Source organism: Solea senegalensis, linkage group LG6 (genome assembly GCF_019176455.1).
Source record: "Solea senegalensis isolate Sse05_10M linkage group LG6, IFAPA_SoseM_1, whole genome shotgun sequence".
NCBI lineage: Eukaryota > Metazoa > Chordata > Actinopteri > Pleuronectiformes > Soleidae > Solea > Solea senegalensis.
In genome coordinates, this window is record NC_058026.1 from 23,675,342 (window position 1) to 23,697,353 (window position 22,012).

Here is a 22,012-nt window from a genome sequence, read left to right on the forward strand (position 1 = left end):
TGCAAGTACACCCCCCTCCACACACACACACACACACCAACAAAACATTGAGGACGTTACTCCCCAAGACTCAAGCCTTCCTTGCATGGACTATTATGTGCAGTGGCCCCTGTGCTCTGGCCTGGTCAGAGGCCAGCCCCTCTGATCCCCAATCCTGTCCTGTCATGGGTCACTGGAAGGGGCTCTGGCCTCTGGGCTCCCTGCTACACTTCCACTGTTGCTATCTCTAAACCCTATTCTCTCCTCTCTCCCCCCTCTGATGCCTTTGGGCTGAGGCTGGGGGTCAGGGGATTGGGGAATGGGGGTCATGCTAGCGTCACCCAGGCTAGAGACACATTGAATCTGGGTGTTGTAAGCTATTATCACCTCTTCTTTACCAGCGAGGTATGAAAACACTGGGGCTTTTTGCCCTCTGGCAGGGACAGAGTTGCTATCAATGACTCCAGTGCTAAAGCTAAATGGGGTACTTAGCATACTCAATTGATACATCTAGTTTCTAATTCCTCTTTTGCTAGAACATGAATGTGTTCGTCCGAGTGGATAAAGTCGATGGACTTTCATTCAAAAATATGCTAAAAATTCAAAGTGAACATGGAAACAAAGTGATAGAGTCCAGATTTCCCTTTGTTTTGATCTGGAGTTGAGCTCTCACAGTTTGATCCACACTGACAGGTAGAGACTGAGAGAGCAAACGAGAGCTGTTGTTGGGCTTTCGTAATCAAGCATTGGCCAGCTACGCTGTAACACAATCCATATGTTTTATCGGTGGGATGTGGGGGGTGGTAAACGCAATCAAGCGTCAAAAGCCCCCAACACCACCGCCCCATCCAGTGACCCAGTGCCAAAAGACCAAGCAAAACCCAGCTTTGACAGAGAATGTCTGACTGTAGTTGTAAATGTTTTAAGAGAGCAGTTAAAGCGTACGCTGGGGGTTCCGAGGGCCCTCAGTATGAGAATGACCTGCGCTGTTACAGGGCAGCTCCAACAGCTCCAAGAGCTCAGGGTTTGGGCCCCAACAGGCAGGGATTCAAGTCCAGGTTATAGCTGGCTGAATCCGAGACAGACAGCTGGGACAGATGAGGATTAGTTTAACGCTTTGATCAGAAGACCAGGAAGCTTTCATAGCAATGGGACAAAGATTGGTAGTGACTGAACATTACTCTTTTGAAACTCTTTTTCCTCTTTGTCAGTGTGGAGACTGGATGTTTTTGTTTTTGTTTTTTTCACCTGCAGAGCTCAGGTCTTAATCTGATCTAACTCCTAACCTTCTTACAAGTCAACCGTATGAAAAGGAAAAAAATCTTTGGCCATTCAGATTACCTTAACATCAGACGTGTCTCTCTGGCAGTTCCTCCAGGCCCGTGACACTGAAGAGAAGGTGCGGTCAGCATGGTCAAACTTTCCTCCTTGGAAGTTAAGGAAGAAGGTGGTGAAGGGCTCCTGTGGGTTAGGATAAATATTTGAGGTCAGTATGATGCTGTAACCACTGACACCTATTAAGCTGCTACAATAGAAATAAAATAGAATCCCTGGCTAGGGCCTGCAGTAAAAGCATACAATAAAAGTCAGTGTTGCCCGCTGTTCTATAAAACGCTCAAAAGATCTGAAACAAATCCATTCTTTTTACACACCCTATTAACTGGGATCCAAAAAATGAACAAGTGAAATAACAATGATCCCAGTGAGCGACTAAAGCCAATACACATGTGCCACTGATGCATTTCTAATCATGTCTAATCTTGTTAGAACAGATCAATAGCTGTCGATGTGACATAACAGCCCACAAGTGACATGGACACAATAAGCTGGCCAGAGCTACGGACTAAAATTATGGATAGCTAATTAAGTCAGCCTGAAATAACAAAATAGGTGAAAGACGTTAAACAGTGTTTCCAATTCTGCTTTTAAAACAAAGGAACAGGACTGAGTGCGCTCTAAAACAAAAATACACAGAGAGGGTTTACAATTACTGTAGTTTTCAGTTACTCTCTAGTTTGATCTTTAAATGAGAGTTAGAAGCAAGGGTTTCTGGTAAAGAGGCTTTAGAATAAGCCCTCTAATGATGTGCAGGGATCAATGAGGTAACTCTTCTGGGAGTCGCTGAGACAGTGAGCTACTGGGACAATAACAGCAGAAAACTGCACATTGGAGAAACTTAGTAACCTCCCTCTCCCCGGAGTGCAATATGGAAAGATTGATGGCATCCATTCAACAAAGGTAGCGATAGAGAGCTTTGCTGTGAGCAACATACACTGAATATGCGCCGTGAAAAAAAAGATAATCAAATCTCATATAATTCTTCTTCTCAGAAAAGAAATACTTGCCGGCCGACGTTTAATTGCATTGTTTTTGCTGCTGCTGCTGTATTATTATTCTGCGATAACAGAGTGGAGTGTAATCAATTATGTGCACAATACATAAAAAACAATATGCACTGCTGCAAAATCTGCATACGCTCTCAGTCCGATATGTTTCATGGTCTTATTCGAAATGAATCGACGACAATACACAACAAAAGGATATACATTTATACGGAAAATCTAAATCTAAATTTGAAATTTGAAATATGCTAATAAATGCAATAATTGTGGACCTTTCCAAAACTTTTAACACAAAGTGTAATCGATTAAGCCAAAGGCTGTGCACTTACAATGCGGAGTAGCCACATCATGGTGAAGCTGGCGGTGGAGTAGTGGGTGCCATAGTGGAACTTTGGTACCTGATCATCCTCCCAGGACTCATACCGGTCTGAAAAGAATGCTGCTCTCTTAGGATTCAGCGCACCAATGGGCTGTGGAAGACAACATGTACAATATTAGGGGGTTTAAATAGATTTTTCTCACATGAAAACAGAGACAAAGGTGAGCCGTGACAAACATGTGAGTTTAGGGGGGGAAAAAAACCCCCACAAGAGGCAATAGCACATTTTATTGTGGCTATATTCAAAGACCACTTTTAGCAGCATAATGGTGGCAAAGCAAATGAAGCTAGTAACCTTTGTGCAATCTCAAATGAATATTAGATGATGTTTCCCTTCAGACAGAGATCAATCCTCGCCCACAGAGTGCTTTTTAGAGGCTGTGAAACAGAGCCCCTGCAGCTGTAACCTGTCAGAGAAAACTAATGTCCTCCAATGAAAGAGTGCCCAGCACGAATATCAATAACTGGGCCTGTGGATTCCTTTAATTTCTACTTTTATTAATCTGAAACTAATACACTGGCCACCAGGCCTATTAGGAGTCAGGGAAAATGGTTAAGTTGCATTAATTTTCCATCACTCTCAAAAAACCAATAACCCTGTGCAACTTGGCTATTATTTAAATACTCATTTATAGAGATCACATTCAGGCTGGTTCAATTTTTATTAGTCTTCAGCTTGCTGTGCCTCATTCCCTCTAACCCCGCCCCCCCCCATCTCACTCATACACACACACACACACACACACACACACACACACACACACACACACACACACACACACACACACACACACACACACACACACACACACACACACACACACACACACACACACACACACACACACACACACACACACACACACACACACACACACACACACACACACACACACACACACACACACACCTTATACATGCAACCAGACCAGATCAATAGAAATGGAATGATGGCCTTTTGAGGATGAGGCCCGAGTAGGACGTGGATCAATTGAATCTCTTTCATATCATTGGGTGCCTGTCACAACAAGACTCATCCAGGGTCAGGCTTTCATATTGATCTGTAATATAGCTACTGTTTTGTGTGCGAGTATAATGGTGCACATGCATTTGTGTGCAGAAGGACGGCAGCGCACAAAAGCCTTACGCAAACACACCGATTGTAGCTATATTTTCACCTTATTTTGTAAACAGCGTCCCTGGGTTTGTGAAAAAGCACAAGCGCCTCGTGCCACAAACAGTGGTGCAGCGCCGCGCTGACAGTGATACACTGTGGGCTTCAACGGGGCCACTGGGGGTGGGTGAGTACACACAGTGAATTATACATCACACCCATTTGTCTGATTTATAGCCCTAATAACAGTCAGCTCATTAAAAAAAGAAAAGGGAGAGGAGGCATATAAAATAAAAAAAAAAAAGGCTGGAAGTGCCACAGTGACAGAGAGAAGGAGAATTGTGTGCGGGTGCATGTGGGAGCTGTTGGTTTGTGTGTGCCCAGCATTGTTTACTGCTGTAAATTACTGTGAGGCTAGCGCTCTCAGCTTACAGTAGCTACAACGGCGCGGCGGTGACGGCGCCGTACATCAGAGCGCCGCGCCCGGCAGTGTGTTGATGGAACACCTGCTGCTGCCCCAGCAGAGATTGGCCTAATATGTTGTGGTGAAGAATAGCGCGCTCTGATGAGCTCTCAGATAAATGAACCAATCTCATAGTTTTAATTAGACTACAGGGTAAGCCACAGAGAGAAATTGTGCTGCCAACGAGTAAACATCAGAAAATTAATCTCGGATTAGTTCTCATCAGCTCTTCCACAGTGGAGACATAGAGGGTGTAACAAAGCCGTTTAAAAACTACTGTGGGGAACGAATAATAACCGAGGCTAGAACTACAGTACTGTGTCGGTAATACAGGTCATAAAAACACAGCTTTCGCACCATCGGATTTATAGATTAGATTAAATTACAGATTCAAGATTAAAATCATATTATATTATGACTGTAATATAACACACGCTTCACAACAGGTGAAATCAATCCCTTTAATTTAAAGTTGTAACCTGTAGGACGTGTCCTGTAAGATAATATATATAATATACATAAGAACATAGATATTTAAAAAATAAATAAATAAATAAATAAAAGTTATTAAAAAAATAAAAAATAAATATTTAAATTCTCTGAATGTGTAAACATTCCTGTCCGGGAACAACATGAGGCTTCCTGAGGACTATTATAAGAACATTACCCAGTACTGCTTTGCTTTTAAAACAATAATGGGCCACTGGTGATGAAGTGTAATAGTGTAGCAACAATTTGAGCATCACCAGGGCTTTGAGTCATAAATCAAAAGAGGCTTTTGAAAGGAGTGTTTATGTATAATGTCCTATTTAAACAGTGAAAATAGTGTGGAGGGCCTGGGGGATAAACATATGGGGCACGTATGGTGAAATCAATACACCATTAGCTGATCTGACTGTGAGTAGTAGGTTATAGCACAAAGGTACAAGGAATGCTCAATAAATCCTCACTATTTCTGTTGCCATGTGAATGTGGACAAAAGCGATCCATGGTTTAGGAGGTGAACAATTCATTTAACTGTTTGCCGTGCTCCATTAAAAGCAGCACAATGAGAATGAAGATGCTTTTGCTGAGGGTTGAACTGAATGAACCCAACTGACCAATTATATTCATTCTATACCCGTCAGTGTGTAGGACACGTACAATTTACAGACATTACATGCAGAAAGAAAACAGCACCGTTACAGCACTTGCAGGCTGTTGTGTGCGGTGTGAGTTCACCGCGACTACAATGTTATCTCGGGGCCCGACGTTTGATGTCAGGCTGAGGTTAGAGTTTATGATAAGAAAGTCCCTGGGGTCAGAACGGCTCTGGCAGAGAGGAACATAAATTCTGTGTGGCCTCTTGTTCTGGGTATGATGACAGTGTGTGACACACGCACGCACGCGCGCACACACGCACACACGCGACATTCAAGGCAATTTGGCTTCTCAATGTCACTAGAGGCTTCTCAGATGACCCGTTTCTACAAGAGACAACCACCGATGTGACACGGGGACAGATTCATAGAGGGGTGAGAAGGACGGACAGAGTGAGAGACAAAGGAGAAACCAAAACAAGGGTGGTGAACGAGGACCACGTACGCGCAGCTCTGATCGAAACTGTGAAGGTCAGACAACATTAGAATGCAAAGGTAAGAAACAGAATACGAATGATTGCAGGTGGAGAATCAGGGGGAGGTGAAGGTTGATTTGCCCTTTTCCAGACACTGCATTCTGCCATGGTCCAGTGGTCATACACTGATTTCACACGCGCGTCAACAACATGAATAAAACAGAAATAATAAAAGGTTGAACCCCTCCCTCCCTCCCTCCATCCCTCCCTCCCATCTCTCTCTACTGCTATTCCACCCTCTGAGGAGAATGAGGACAGCAAATGATGTTGTAGTTCTTCTTGTACCCTCTCCGATTGTCTCTCTTTTCCTTTCTCCCATCTCCCCTCGGTTCTCTCGGTCCCTGAGGCTGCGAGGGTTGACTGAGCTGTCCAAACTCAGCGCGGGGGAAAAAGAGCGCGCGGCAGAAAGAGAAAGTGAAGGAAGGGCCGCGTGTTTGTGTGAGCCTGCGCGTGTGTTAGTGGGGCAAGTACAACTGTCACACTTCAGCCTAGTGGGCAACATGAAGCCAGACAAACAGAGAAATTATGTGGCCTCAAACTGAGGGGAAAGCTATTCTGGGAGAAATAAAAACACGAGGGGGAGAGAGAGAGAGAGAGAGACACAGAGAAACAGATCGAAAGTGAAAGGAGGACTGGGGCAAAACTCAGGGACAAGGTGTTGAATATTGGGGTGTTTGTTTTTTATGACAGCAGTGTGAAAGAACAGGCCTTTGAACAGGGTTCATGTGTGCTCGCGCTTCACAGCTTAGGCATTAGTGCAGGGCTAAAGTGATTTGAGGATTGGATTATACTGCACAGATAATGGTTTTTTCAAAGGGTTTACTGTGGTTTGTATAAATATTTAAGAGAGTGTGGTCAAAACAGCATTTCAGGTCGCGGAAATCCCTGGTGATTTGTTTGTCACATGCTCGCATGGAGTCCCGGTGACAAACAAACTGCAAAGCCCTGACTTTTCAGAGCCAGAGTTTTGATTAGAACACAAAAAAGAAAAAAAGAAAGTTGAGTTTTTCTTATTTCCTCATAATCGCTTTGTTGCAAGCACAATCTGGCTGAACCTCTTCGTCTCCCTCGCCCCTTCTTAAACAGGGGTGACCCCAGGACCTGAACAAATGCCCTCAAGTGGAACTCTGAAAATGCATTTCCTCCAACATATCCCCAGTCCATTAACACATGCCTTTTTGTATCCATGGTTGATTTATTCAGTCATTTTGGTTTCCGCAGCAAGACAGTCACTCAATCATCTCACTCTAAAACTAATCCTCCGTCCTCCCACCACTGGACACCATTACACACAACTGATCTTCAGTCCAACACGGGGAGCTGGCAAGCTTTCTAGTCTGCTTTTTTGCCCTTCTTGCATGTGTGAGGGAGGGAGTTTGTGCAAGTAAATAATTGCATGTCTACTTATAATATGGGGGAGATGCTTTTTAAGCTATTTCAGCACTGTGAGTGTGAGTATTTATGTGCCACGAAGCAATGTATGGCAGGTTTCATTGTTTTAGGCCCAATCACTTAAAGCCTGGAGCTGCCAGGGAGCATTACATTCACCTTCTGAGGCGTCACAGAGGGTAACATTTAGAGAAATTATATCAACAAATTCAAGAAATGTGTATCAATGTTGGGAAATATGTCACAATATTACCAACTCTTTATTTGCTCATTAAATAAAACCAAATTTAATCCATCAAGAGAAATCAAAGTGGATAGCAATGATACACAAATCAAGAGCTAAAGGTTTTTGCAGTGACTTCTACTCTACTTAAATACATAGACACACAACACATGTGTTAAGATAGAAATCATCCACTAGTGATAAAGGGGCTGGATCACTAAACTATGATCAATGGTAATTAGACAGCAACTAAATGGACTTTAGGAACAACAACACAAACCCAAATCTTTCTAGGATCTTAATTGTCCTCCTCTCTGCAGGCTAGGAAAGGAGGGGGAGGAGCCTCTTACCTTAGACAGATCTCTAAAGTTGCTGGGTAGAGTGAGGTCAAGTTCTTCTGAGTCATAGTTGGTGATAACCCACGGGAAGACAGGGTACTGGTTAAGGTCATTAAAGGTGCGACCTTGAGGATAGAGAGAGAGAAATACGTACACGATAGTGTCAAGGACATCCAAACTAGTTCTGCAGCTTTATGTTAACGGTGTTGTCCTCACCAGAGATTGTGTTGAGGAAGATGAGGTACTCAAAGTTGGAGATTTCCCGACGCTGCCAGCGCTGGGTCATGTTGGACGCTTTGAACAGCTGCTTTGGCGTGGCCAGGGAGATTCTCCTACAGAGACACACACACACAAACACAAGACAACATTTCTCTTTTGAGCTTCTACATGAACTGTGTCAAGGTCGCACACACACACACAGACAAAAATCAGGTAGATCTTCACTCAGACTTCAGCAATACAAACGACATTAAGTGAAAAGTTGCTAATTAAGAAGACAAACATGCAATAAATTGGGTTGGACGCACATCATTTTGTGCATGTGCAAACACATTTACCAGGCCCTTGAGCATGATGTATGCTATAGGACAAAAATAAATGACCCTCAATCCAATTAAAACAAAAGAAAAGGATGGAATTAATCACTGTCATGATGTGAGATTATAGTCATTAGGTCTCTCAAAAGGTGAAAATAGAATAATAACAACTTAGAAAATATGTGTAGACCAAGACTCTCTACACATATTTTACCCTGTAGTGTTACCGAGCAATAATAAGCAAAAGTGCACTTCTTATTTCCATATTATGACACAAATATATAAAAAAAGACAGTGAGTGTGTGAAATTAACAAAATATTTGAATACAGTACAGAATCCAGCCTGATTTAATCGAAGAAATGAATGTTGTCTAATGAGTAACTAAACATGTGATGTGTGTGTGAAAGTGGTGTTTCATGGGCTATAAAACAAATGTGCTAGCATGTGTGTGTGTGTGTGTGTGTGTGCTGTGTTGGCCTGTACAGCTGTCCTCAGGTCAAAGAGCCAAGGTATCCATGGCCTGCAAACCAGCTTGATTAATGAGACAACACAAGCACATACACATGCTTTCAGCCCAACATGTTTTACACACACACACACACAGTTTCATTACTGGACAGCACTGACGGCTTGTGTTGCTTCATGTGGTGTTTTTGTTTCTTAAAAAAATGACAAAACACTCTCCACAAAATATTCTCAGCACGAGATCAATGTTGATAAAAACTTCACAATATGAAACTAATGCCTTCAGAGAGATTTATACTTTACCACATCTTCAGACTTGTTTTTGGTTCCGCAGCCAGACACTTAAACTCTACAAATGTAACTTAATAAACCAGCCGGCACAATGATTTCCATCCATATTTCCTGCCAAACTTCATGTTCATCAAGAAGTCTTGCACTTCAATACTTTATTTCCCTTTATTTTTACATTAGACGTGTAATGTAGATAATGTAAGCATGTGTCTACCTGGTCTGTGGAAGCCCAAAGTTCGTGCCCACCCCGACACGAGGAAGACTGTGGACCACCTTCTTCACGGTGGCAGCATCTGGGAAATTGAACATGACTGCCGCTGCAGAAAGACACAAAGAAATAGCTTGCTTTATTATGGGATACCCTCATTCTCTTCATCTGTCGTGAATTCATGCCAGTAAATGATTCATAATCTGTATAATAGTGTCGACTGTAATCACAAAACTGTATGAGAAAGAGCCGTCTTACTCCTGTTGGCCAGAAAGATTTCCAGAGCAGTATTCTGAAGCAGGTAGCGTCTGGAAAAGATGGCGCGGATCTCTGTGAACAGCCATTTTCCATGAAGGCCTTCAGTATAGGTTAGAATCTGGAAGACAGGACAGGAAGGGAATCATTTAATCATCAAAAAGATAAAAAAAAAAAAAAACGTTTCAAAAAGGCCAGGAAATGACATAGGTGATTAAAAAAAAAAAGGAGGAGGAAAAGATGAGCAAACAGAAGGCTAGGCTAGTTCATTTTTCAAGCGGTGATGGCTTGACGGCCTGAACAGCACGATTAATGTCTTATATTGATCAGCCTCAATGAAAAAGCGATTCCTTCAGCAAGAGAATGGGAGCCGTTCAGCTGGAATGAGTGAAGGGAAATGTTTAGTTCACTAAAAGATAATCCATATTACAGCACACGGGCAAAGATACACATCAGGAAATTGTAGTAAATATATATATATATGTGTATATATATACACATATATATATATATATATAAAACATAAATGGCTTTAATGAACATAAATGTCCTGATACAATAAAATAATCCTTCATTAATCCCACGTTAGGGAAGTGAAAAATAAACATGCATTTCCAGATTATACACTTTATACATGAAGTAAGCAGAGTATACACAGAATGGGCTTAATATTTACAGTGTACACCAGGATTACACAAGGATAAGCATATTCTATACACTAAACAACTGCTCCACGGATGTAACTGCCACGAGGGTCAAACAATATTATGTTTGCTAACCTCAGATTTAAAAATGCTTGGATGAACTGAGCTTAATCTGTCCCTGTGGAGACTGCGGTGGCTGTCTGAGTACCTTGTTCCGACGGCTGTCACGGAGCCTGACAGACTCCGACGCTTGGCGCGGCCCCTGTGATTTGTTCTCCTAATGCAGGCGTTTGGATTTGCCGCTAACCTATTTAGCACTGCTTTGTTAACGAGGCATTTGTTTCCCTGTGTGCTTTCAACTTTCAAAGGTGTCTGCTGACAGGGGGGGGCATGAGGGGGACACGGTGCAAAGGTAAGAGGGACACTCGAGGTTGTCGGGGCATAGGATAGAGTATGGGTTATTCATCAGAAATATTCAAATGTGGGGTAGTAACCTATAGGCTTAGTGTTAAGTTAAAGGAGCTCATTAAAAGCAGGGGACAGCAGAGGGGAGCAGCTGATGCCTTTAGCTGGGGACAGCCTCTCCCTCGCCACGTCTCTGAGGAATAAAAATCTGCCTGCATCACAGACTCACTTCAAAGTCTCTGGAGTTCAATTAAATGTGGATTAGTGGCTTGGAGAAGCTGCTTGTGGCTGAATCCACCAGACTCCCATCTTCCTTAACAGGAGCCGGAGACGACTGTACCAGTCACCTTCAGAGCGCAGCAGACCCCAGCACACAGGCAGCAAGAAACACTACTACCACTACCACTATATAATATATATTTCATTAAATGCATGCATAAAAATGTCAATTATTAATAACTCCTTCAGTTTCAATAGGGTTCTATGCATTTAAGATTTTGAGAAAGTTCATATGAGTGAGCTTTAGATGTGTTGTCGTTCAGCTCTGTACAGTTTCTCTGTGCACAGTCTTAATGCTAATCCACGTTAGCTGAAGTCAAGAGGTTACATCATACCTGGCTTACTAATTTATACAACAACACACTTTTAATCCAAAATGTTGCCTTTTCCCTTAAAGTTCAAAGTGAATTTGACAAAATGCTTTTTGTTTCGGAAACAATTCAAATCCAAGTAAAGACTTCTTTAAAATTAAAATGAAGGAAAAGGCAAGCTCATTCACTTGGTGGTATATGGTGTGTCAAACAAAACGTTTGCCCTCTTCAGTGTGAGATTACAAATGTATTATTTCATCAGAACAGGTTTTCATGTTCGAGTCGTGTGTCTTGAAGACATTTCTATCAAATTTGATCTTTTATTTGTTTTAAAACAAAAGCCTCTCTCCTGAAATTCCCGTCTTCAGGTGTATCTGAAGCGACTTCTTGGTGAGTAACCATTCACTTCCAAACGGGACGCGGGAGACACATTTCATTCCCATGAGGGCACGCGTAGAACTAGCGATGGATGTCAAAAAGATGCCCAGGGTTGAAATGATAACGTTGCAGTCCCTCGATTCCACAGATAGATATGACACGAGCAGAGGGAGCCAGATATTATATTACTCCTGAACCAATGAATCTCCTGGAAACGCCGTAAATAGAGCTCTCTGATCCCGGAATCACCGTCCCTATCGGCAAACGCCCTTTTCCCTTTGCAGATGAAATAGCTGTGTGGGTGACAAGGAGCGTGACAAGCTTTGGTGCTGTAACGCTCTAGCTGCTCTGACCATGTCTGGACAAATTACAGTGGTGCAGACGTTATTGTCTGGGCCGCAGTTATGGCTGCTTTAGCTTCCTTTTGTGATTAATAGTAATGGTGGAAGTGGATGAGTCAGGCTGCACAAGTATAAGGCATTTATATATATATGAACCCACTAATATACCAAGAGGTTTTCACTAAAAGTACAGTTTTATTGAGGTTTCATTTCAAGTGGAACGATATCCATGGACTCAGATGGAGTGCGTTCCTGAGATTCATTTCAAAGCGTCACGCGAGAGGACACAGCCCAACAGAAAACAAAGGAACCGCTCTTGATTGCGATGCTTCTTTTTTTTTTCTTCCCATCCTCTACATCGCGCCCGCCTCCTCTTTCAACCTGTTTGTGCGCCGGGCTGCTGCTCATTTCTGAAGCACTGTCGTTTGTCTCTGTCAGATGCCCAAAAGACTGCAGAATGAAGAGGGACACATGAGAGAGACAGAGAGAGGGACGGGGCCACGGCGGCTACGGTGTGTAACCACACACATTTACACGTGCACACAAAAAAAAATGTCATTGCTGAATCTTGCAGACAGTCCACTGCCAATAAACCCTCTCTCTCTCTCTCTCTCTGTGTCTCCTCCTTCCTTGTTTCCTTTGCAGTGTCCCTCGTCTACCGAAACCCCTTCAGAAACACGGGTAAAGTCAAGCGCGGCGACAGATGAGATTTAATTGATACTGCACTTAATTAGGGAAGAGTTAGAGGAGCAACAGACCAACTATCAGCAGTGAGGATCTAGATTGATGAGGCTCTCAACCGCCTTCTCTGGCACGCTGAGAGTGTGCGCCTCCGTGTCAGTTACCAAAAAAAAAAAGTGAATCAAAAAAATTCCTTTTGAGCATCAATTCCCCTTTTAAACAACAACAAGCGTTTCAAACTGTACATAAACCACGCGAGATAAGTGCTGTACGCATAATTGCTTCCTCAGTGTAATGTGCTCTGCATCCTTGAAGGAAAATGAGGTGATTGAAGTTCAATTTGTTGCCTGTTATTAAGTATTTCCGCATGGCTGCCTCAGTTAAAGGATAATGGATGAGGGATTTATTATTACCTTTTGGTCAAATGAAGTGGTGTGGGAGATAAGGTGATGAAATTAATGAGCGGGAGGAAGAGTGGTGATCCATCAACATCAAAATAAGAGACGAGGGACAAGCACTATTGGGAGAACTTGATAGAATTCATAAAAAAACATATCAGCATGGAGAGTTAATGCTTTTCATAAACCACCCACTGGACTCAACACCCAACTCTGCAAGTCACAAAATGATGTGCTCATGGACCACGGCGGTCGTACGTTCCTTCGTTTTTATCAATTAAATGAGAAACACAATTTCAGCAGGTTGAGACACCACAACTGAGACACTACTTTTTAAAAGCTCATCTGGTAAAATTCACAAAAATACTACAGCTCTCCTATAATCCACTCCCCACACACACACACACCTCCCCATCAACATCCTCTGTTCCACCCCAGTAAACGAGGCCTTGTCACACCCCATCAGTAAATGAGTTCATCGGACTAACGAGCAAGCAAAGGGCCTCGACACACTAACAAGGGTCTGTTGGCTGCCTGCGCCTCTGGACCAATCAGGACCCTCATCACCACTGACACAAAGCCTCCCCGAGCCCTCTGGAGCCAATTAAGACAAATTTTGATTTTGAGATTGAGTGATAGGTGGAAAAAAAAAAGGATAGAGAAAAGGAGCAGGAAGAACTGAGGACACTGTCGCTATACTGGAAACAACAACAAATGCACTGCCACGTTTCCTGTGCTGCAACACCTCGACAGAAGTATGCACTTACTGTCCACAGAGCACGGGGAGGGTGGGCTGTGGGTAAGGGAAAACAACGCTCCCTCATCACAAGAACTTGGAGTCACATGACTGCGCTTTCACAGTCCAGCTCTGCAGGACTGTGGTTGATGCAAGTGGACATGTGCATGAATGTTGAACTGAGACCAATCAAATATTTTGGGGAATTGATTTTTGTGCCCCAAGTTAGGAAAGATTAATAATTCATGTCTATTCCTGGGAAACTCTACTATGTGCCAAAATGAGTGTGAGAACATGACTTTAAATCAAGTGTCCTACCTAATCTTGCATTCATAATTATGTTTGGATTACATAAACGGGTTGGTGATGTATATATTCTATATATATACATATATATTTATATACATATATACACATACATATATATATATATACACATACATATATACATATACACATATATATATATAATTATATATATATATATATATAATTATTAAGTCTTTAATTCTACTACAAAGTTTGATATGTATGTATTGTGCAAACACGATTATTTCTTTTATAATTAAATAACTGTTGTGTTATTTTATGCCCATAAATACATTTGTTGATTTGAGGTTTTTTTATCTTCATAACCTCAAATGTAACACATACTAATGCGTGAATAGCTAAATAAACATGTGTGATCCATTATATTAAAAGGAGATGAAATGCTAATATGCTAGGAGTGAACGCACATGCGTCAACATAAGTAGTCAAGATCATTCATGTCTACTTATACCGATAGGAAACAATCGTCCTTTACTCGTGTAACTAATTCAAGATGTAATCACTGGCCACAGGTAAAGCTCTATTTGCCTCGAGGGAAATAAAACAAACTACAAGGTCAGAAAAAATAAACACAACTAAGAAGCTGCGCTGGAGTGTGAGAGAATTAAAGCAAAATAAACAAGCCCAGCTTGCAGCAAGCGGAAGGTTATGAAGCCTAAAGGCTCAAAGCATTCAGCCCAAGCGTCACCCAGTAAGAGTTAGCACTCCCTGAAGAAAGTCTCCTTTGAAAGGATCTGTGGGGCCACTTAGTCTGAATTTAGCCTAATAAGGATTAAACCCCTTTCTAACCCTATTCAATGTTTGCTAACTGGTTAGCCTTTTTTCCTTCCCTTTCCAGCTTAGCCTTTTTGAAGCGGGAACAAAAAAAGGTCTTGTGTGGATTTAAGAAAATGCTGCAGTGGTTTTGGGGGTTAATTGGCAGAGAAGTGAAGACTTGGGTGCATTAACTCATTAGACATTCAGGCCCTGGGCATTAGCTATCACTCTTAAATCCTTACACGGGCCCCAAGACATAATAAGATACTTAAGTGGTCATGGAACACTAATAAATAAACATGGAAAAGAATACAACTAAAACTCACATCAGTAATATCATAATAAAAAAAGTTTTATGCTTCTTAACTCCTAAGGCGAGGGGGATATAAAATGGCTCCTTTTTTTTATTTATTTTTTCCTTTTTAAATATTCACGGTCAGTGTTTCCTATTTATTTGCCATCACAGCTTGTGGCCGAAGCCACAAAAGGGCAGAGTCGGTGCCTCAAATGTGATGAGGAGGAACAAAGGAGGGATAAGGAGACACAAATGAGGGGGAGAGGGCTGAGAAATATTGAGAAGATCCTCTCTTATGTCCATGCAAACCATAGGGCATGCTTAAAACCTCATTAAAATTAAGTTTGAATCTTGCTGGTGGGCGGGGTTAATTAATGACACCAATGCCACATTATTAGTTCTTTGTATACCACATATGAAATGCATGCAGAGCACAGCACACAGCAGCAGTGTGATATAAGGCCTTGGTGGTATAGAGCTGCACCTGTTGAGAATGGACTGAAAGAGCTTAAAGGCATTCCCTGATTTGTCAAGCTCATCAGTAAACACTTGCACATCAGGAAGAAAAAAAGTGAATAGGTGTATATGCTTTTCACCAATGTTTCCAAAATCAAAGAGACATGCCAGAGCTACCCCAGAGGTACGGGGAGCTGTTTAAGACTCAATGCTATTGGCCGTTCACTCCCTATAAGCTTCCACGGCAAACATCAGACAGGTTAAGATTGCTGACCGACTCCTATCGCATTCTCCCCGCTCGCCTTCATTCTCCTATTTTGCTATTTAGTGATGGATAGGCTTTTTTGGGGTCGGTGCGAGGCTTCGCCGAAGTAAATTCTTTTCTAATCCGGCTATTGTCACCGGCTTAAGTGGGTGTGGGGTGAAAAGTATACCCCACTTGGGGAATTTGAGGTTGGTTGTGCGGAGCAAAAGAAGGGGGAGAGAAAAGGACTTAAAAAAGTAAAAGGCAGTGGAGAGCTGAGACTTGAAGCCGACTCAAATGGAGCTACAGGTTTATCAATGACAAGAATTTTGTGTTGGAGTTAATTGAATTTGTGAGCATTTATGATGCAATTAAGATACAAATGAAGTACAAAATTCACTTGTAATAAATGTGTAGAAGATGGTTGTTATGTTTAAGCTTTAGCTTGGAAAACGGATGGAAGTGTCAACAACCTAATGCTGAAACTATTCATCGGTTACTAAATAAATTGGTTGCTATTTTGATTGGTTTGATTGTTATTGAGTGAGTAGTTTCTAGTTCCTTTATGTTTAAATATGTAGATCCAATCAAGGGCTCAAGGACACAGAAGCAAGTGAAGCGAGATGTAAAAAACATCAGCTCATTAAAGTTATTTCAAGAAAACACAAAGCCCGCGTTATTTATCTTCTGCCATCCTGAGGGAAACGCTATATATGGCTATGTTTACCGGCTAATCTCTAACTCTGTGTGTCTACACTTAAGTGCTGGGCAGGTCGCCTACAGAAACAGATCTCTTTGCTTTGCTGAAAACCGCTATGTGCTGTGGCTGGAAGGGACGCGGCTGACAGCCGTGAGACTAAATGAAAACAGTTAAGTTACAAGGCACAAAACCAAAACTGATCTAAATGTTGACGACATGGTCTGGAGCCAAGGAAAGTGCAGTTTTTAAATCCTAATCTGGGTGTTGGTCAAGAGTCCCCTTATTTGAAGCTTTAATTAGAACGCCTTCAGATAGAATAAAAAATATTGATGGAGTTCAGGCATTTTACAATTTAATTTAACTTGGCCTATGCATTTTTTTTATTATCCATATTAAATATGACTGTGGTTGCTGGAGGGAAACTAATCTCACTTGAGCCATTAAACAAATGGAAATGAAAATCTATGGTGCAAGAAAGGAATGTGCATCATGTTGTTTTTTTATTTTCCTGAGATGTTAACATGATGGATAACTAATGGCTTGAAGAGCTCAGAACAAAACAAAACCTATTCATCATCTGATTTAATTTAAAGTATTAATAATAATAATCTAGGTTTCTTATGTTTTTTGTATTCATACTGCGTTTCTTATGCTTCTCTTTCTACTGCAGGGCAGGAGGGAAGCTGTGCTGTGCTGATGTCTGCTACGAGTGCCAGTGTTGGATGAGTACCTAATCTGCAGAATGTCCCCATGGATGTGCCATTTCAACCAGACTGGATGGGTCATTAACCATAATGACAATGGAGGCACCTGAATTCAGCAAAGTAACATTCTGCTCTCACAGGAGATGTCTTTACAGAGCATCAGTGCTCAAATACAGCCAGTCTGGAATTAGTAGCTATAAATAATATTGTCATTTTCCCCATTGTATACCTGAAAAACTGGAAATACAGATATGCGCTCAAATTCTATGACATACAGATCTTGTTTTATCACCCGAATTGCAGCCACGGGCTTTTCTGACCAAACACGCCGGCATTTACAATTCCAATTTCCAATACGCCGCGCCGGACATCGATCTTTCAATTGGAGCGGAGTCTGTCTCTGACCTCAGCTGAATAACGGAGGCCTGTGTGAACAGCAGGTACACAGGTGCTGATTGTAATATCAGTAGCCTACCAGGCAGACTGGCATCCATAAACAGGCCTATCCATCAGGCTGGTGTGTTGCATTTGACACGTGTGTCAGAGGAAGACGAAGGGAATAAATGATGGAGAGAGGGGATCAATCAAAGCGAGGGAGGGGAGGCACCTGCCCCCTGACTGGCCCAGTCAAGCCCAGAGATGGAGCATGATGGAGGAGCTAGGCTCAGGTGCAACGAGGGGAGGGGCAGCTCTTTGTCTGGAGGTGCTTGGTTAAGTGTGATCCAGGTCTCAACCACGGCGGTCTGTGGTTTTGTTGAGGTCCAAAGTCAGGTCACACACAAGACGGCTAGAGAGAGAGGGGCCGAGAATGTTTATTTGTAGAAGGGAGACATTGAGGCAATAAGCTGTCCTCAACCTGCCCGAGGAGAAGTGTTTGGTGATGTCACGATGTAATACGATAGAATCGATAAGATTAAATGTTAACATGGTAATTCCTTCCACAGTTACCAGCATGTAAGCATGGAAACGTGTTCTAATCCCACCTTAAGAACACAAAGTATGCCCAGTTAAGACTGATGCTCTACAAAATCAGCAGTAATAAATCTGAAGGGTTTTTTATTCTTCTGAATGTTTCTATAAGTAGAATATACGGGCCGTAAATAAACACAGTCTGTATCTTAGCTCATCCAAAGCTTTGAAGCCCATCATTAACAAGTCTTCTTTCATGACTCTTCACCCACATCTGGTCAGAAGACTGCTGACTTCATCCCTACAGCATGAGTTCATCATCGCCGATATTACCTTACTATAACAACCAGAAACGTGGTTGTACGAGAGACACAGAAGAAAGGAGAGCAAAAAGAGTAACAAGACTTTACTGCTCTACTGGGAAACAGAAATACACTTCAGGAAGCTTTAAACATTTATTTGGCTTTATCTCCTCTAATTGGCTTAAATCATTCCTAATTGTTTGCACATGTCTTGGCAGCGCGCTGCTCCAAAGGTACGGACGGAGACTTGACGTGAGCGGTGAGGCAAAGCTCGAGGAGCAGCTTGATAATAAATGGGTTTGCTGATGACTGGATGAGCCAGAGTGTGCCGCGAGGGAATGCTCCAGATTAAACCGAGACTGGATGACGAGGACGCGGGAAATTCCAATCGGGCACATACTGGCAGTGATGCTAACAAGTCTGTCTCTGGTATGGAAGCATTCCGTGTCCTCTCGGTGCTATAATTACTGTACCTGGAGAGCAGGGAGGGGCCGACAGTGAATGAGTGAAGGAAAGAAGAGAAAGAAGGTCATCCCAACCCATCGCTCTGCTCGCTGTTGTTGTAGTGTGGCTGAGCGATTTATTGACCATCTCAGGATGCACTCTGTCAGAGCACAGGCAATGGATGGTGGGATGGCACGAAGGGGAGATGGAGGCAGGGAACTGGGGAGGGAAGCAGGCCAATATGAATGAGTGAGAGTGAGGGAATCTGTTTCCTTGGGCTCATTGATAATGACATACCTGCTTGTGCTGTCCATCGGTCCTACAGCACACACTACTTAGGCTCTAACTGGAAAATCAATAGGCTCCTCTCTCAGAGACCTCTCGCTGCCATGGCTCTTTGTGATTGGCAGCTGCAGTCGAAGGTCGTCCCTGGTGACCGTGAGAGTTAGGCGGAGCGAGCACGGGGGGTGGAGGGGTGCAGCCCCAGCAGTTTGACACTTTAGGCAGAGATTAACCATACGAGACTGCTCGCTACAGCAGCGGGGTTGTTTCCTATGACTGACTGACCATCCGGTTGTCCAGTGCAGCCAACCCCAGGTAGGGTCACCACCCCCCCAATTAGAGTTACCAATGTCTTCTCAGTGGGGGGGGGTTCTTATCATTGCATAGTCAGTGTCACAGGTGGGACACTGACCTTTAAGAGAAATGTACTAGATTTCATTCCAGTTCTTTTTGAGCTTCATCTTTGACTGAAACGTTTTTGGAAACAGTTTGGATATTCACAGGAGTTTAAAGTTAAACAACAGAGCTGTGAATGAGTGAGCAAGTGACCACAGGACGGTCAGCCAAATGTTGGACCTTTGCATTGGCTATAGCTCTTGCAAAATGATCTGGCATGAACAGTTTCTATTACATCATTAGTGAGTGTGACTCGCGCCGAACAAACAAACAGGGTCTGTTTTAAAATGCTACTCTAGAAAGAGAGGGCCATGTGGTCGCTGGTATTGTGTTATATTTAGTTTTTGAAGATTTGTGTACTTATGGGTAGGATTATCTGGGGTGTTGTAAATATGATTGCTAATAAAATGGTTTGTATTTAAAGTAACACAGCAGATTTTTACAAAATTCAGTGTGTGATAGGGTCTGCTTCATTTATAAATTCTACATGCATGTGGTGTCTTACAATGTATTATTGTATTATTATTGTAGACATTCTTACTTTAAAAATATACAGTTTTCCAAGGATTTAGTACTTTGTTTAGATTTTTCGCTGCAGTTTTCGCACCGATGTTGCTTAATTTCATTTGATGATATTTTGAGACTTTCCATTAAACCACATACCTTAAAAATAGGAGATTATCACGTCTTACATGATTTAAGCAGCTCCTACTCAAACCACACTTAGAATTACTGTTTGTTATTACAGCACAGGGCTGATCTATAATACGCTCGGAATGTAACAGGGATCTAAGGGAGGGATACGGATATCGTCCAATCAGGTTTGTGTGGATAGTTCCGTTAACCAATCTGCTCAAAGTAGAGTGAATTTCACTTCCTCATTCATGTAATATTAGTAGTCTCCAGGAGTGGCTCTGCAACGATAACTCCACATGCAATATTGATGGCTTGCGCCGAAACGCGGAGTGTTCGCCTAAACACACACAGGCAGGCGCACATCTGCTCTGTGACTTCATCTCTTCTTCTATATGCTGAACAGATGCAGGGGCCTGCCAGGCAATTAGTTGCCTGCGATGATTTTCTTTGAGTCCTCTATGGACGCAGCAGCTGGGTCCATCCGGGGGTTTGGGAGACAGCAAGAAAACGTGTGAACAAGAGCATCAAAAAGGTACTCTCTCAGTTCACATGTGTGCTGATGTTGGCCTGCGTGCACATGTGCATGACAGTGTGGGCTGGGAGGCGGCGGGCCACTTTTCCAGCAGCTATCATGTTTCAAGAGAAAAGGAAGAGGGGAAGAGGGGGAGAAACAGCACTACCAAGCAATGCCAAGCCCTGACACCCCCCTCCCACCCCCTTTCCTTATCACTCACTTAGAAGTGCAATGCACAGTAACTGGAACACGTATGTGGACTCTGCTTCCAAACCAAATTCTAATGCCAGGATTTACTGCGATCCTTCTGTTCCCTACTATTCTTCAAATATGTTTACCAGACTGATTAGAGTCTGAGAGGTTGGTCTGCCAATCGTAAAACTACGTTACAAAAATAGTACCGGTGCTGCCAGTGCTGAGCCACTGAGCCACCTGGGTGCAGCTGTGGCCTAATCTGTGAGGAAAGGAAACAGAAACAACAAATACGACAGAGACAGCGGGAAGGAAAGAAAGAAAGAAAGAAAAGGAGGACAGAGGAAGAAGCGAGCAAAAATGAGAAGCAATGAGGTTACTCATCAGCTGGCAGAGATTTGCAACAGGCATGGACACTGTTTTGTGCTCATGAGAGGATCACTGTGAAGTCGTCACACAGGCGCAGATCAAAGAGCTCTCTGACAGGCTCCTGATCTTTTCTCCAGTAAAATATAAACCAGATAATTCTGAATGTTTTCAGGACATGAGGGGCACACAGTAGAACAATGGAGGAATAAGTGAGTGAGCGACTCATCTGGTATCGCCGATGGACTTAAGACACCGGACAAAAACAAAAGCGGAAACAGAGATGACAAAGCTATAAAAGCTTAAAAACTAGGCTGTCAAAGGCATTTCTGGCTGTTGACAGTTTTGTGCCATGAGACGGAAAGGGACAGTTCACCACGTATGTATACAAACACATTCACACAAAGTAACGGCTCATATTTTTGAAGCAAGGCCGCACTTTACATATCAACGGCAAAAATAAACCATTTCATTAAATTCAATCAACTGTATCCTATTTTACAATGCGGTAAAAAAAACAAAAATCCATAGAAACATCTGGTCTTATCATAATGGCTTTTATAAAAGCCTGACATTTTTTGTTATCATTTATTTTTATTAAGTTTCAGTAAGAATGTCCTTCATAATATTTGGACACTTGCTCTCCACGTAGTGTCGATTAATCTCTCTGGAAGCTCCGAGCGTGATAATAAGCAGTCGCCCTGAATCCATCAGC

General features: G+C 42.5%; 1 protein-coding gene across 9 annotated transcripts in view; it reads right to left on the bottom strand.

Annotated features, from left to right (window-relative positions):
• Window positions 1–22,012, bottom strand: part of lrba (LPS responsive beige-like anchor protein) — a 162,133-nt gene that overhangs the window by 36,986 nt on the left and 103,135 nt on the right. For all 9 annotated transcript variants that reach the window (XR_006360576.1, XM_044028266.1, XM_044028272.1 and 6 more), the window contains 6 exons: window positions 9,602–9,719; window positions 9,350–9,452; window positions 8,059–8,174; window positions 7,855–7,967; window positions 2,651–2,791; window positions 1,321–1,440 (listed from right to left, as the gene is read on the bottom strand). Coding sequence is in view for 8 of the 9 variants with exons in the window: in XM_044028266.1 (XP_043884201.1) it covers window positions 1,321–1,440; window positions 2,651–2,791; window positions 7,855–7,967; window positions 8,059–8,174; window positions 9,350–9,452; window positions 9,602–9,719 (711 nt within the window). In the remaining variant the exon portion in view is untranslated. The remainder of the gene's footprint in view (window positions 1–1,320; window positions 1,441–2,650; window positions 2,792–7,854; window positions 7,968–8,058; window positions 8,175–9,349; window positions 9,453–9,601; window positions 9,720–22,012) is intronic.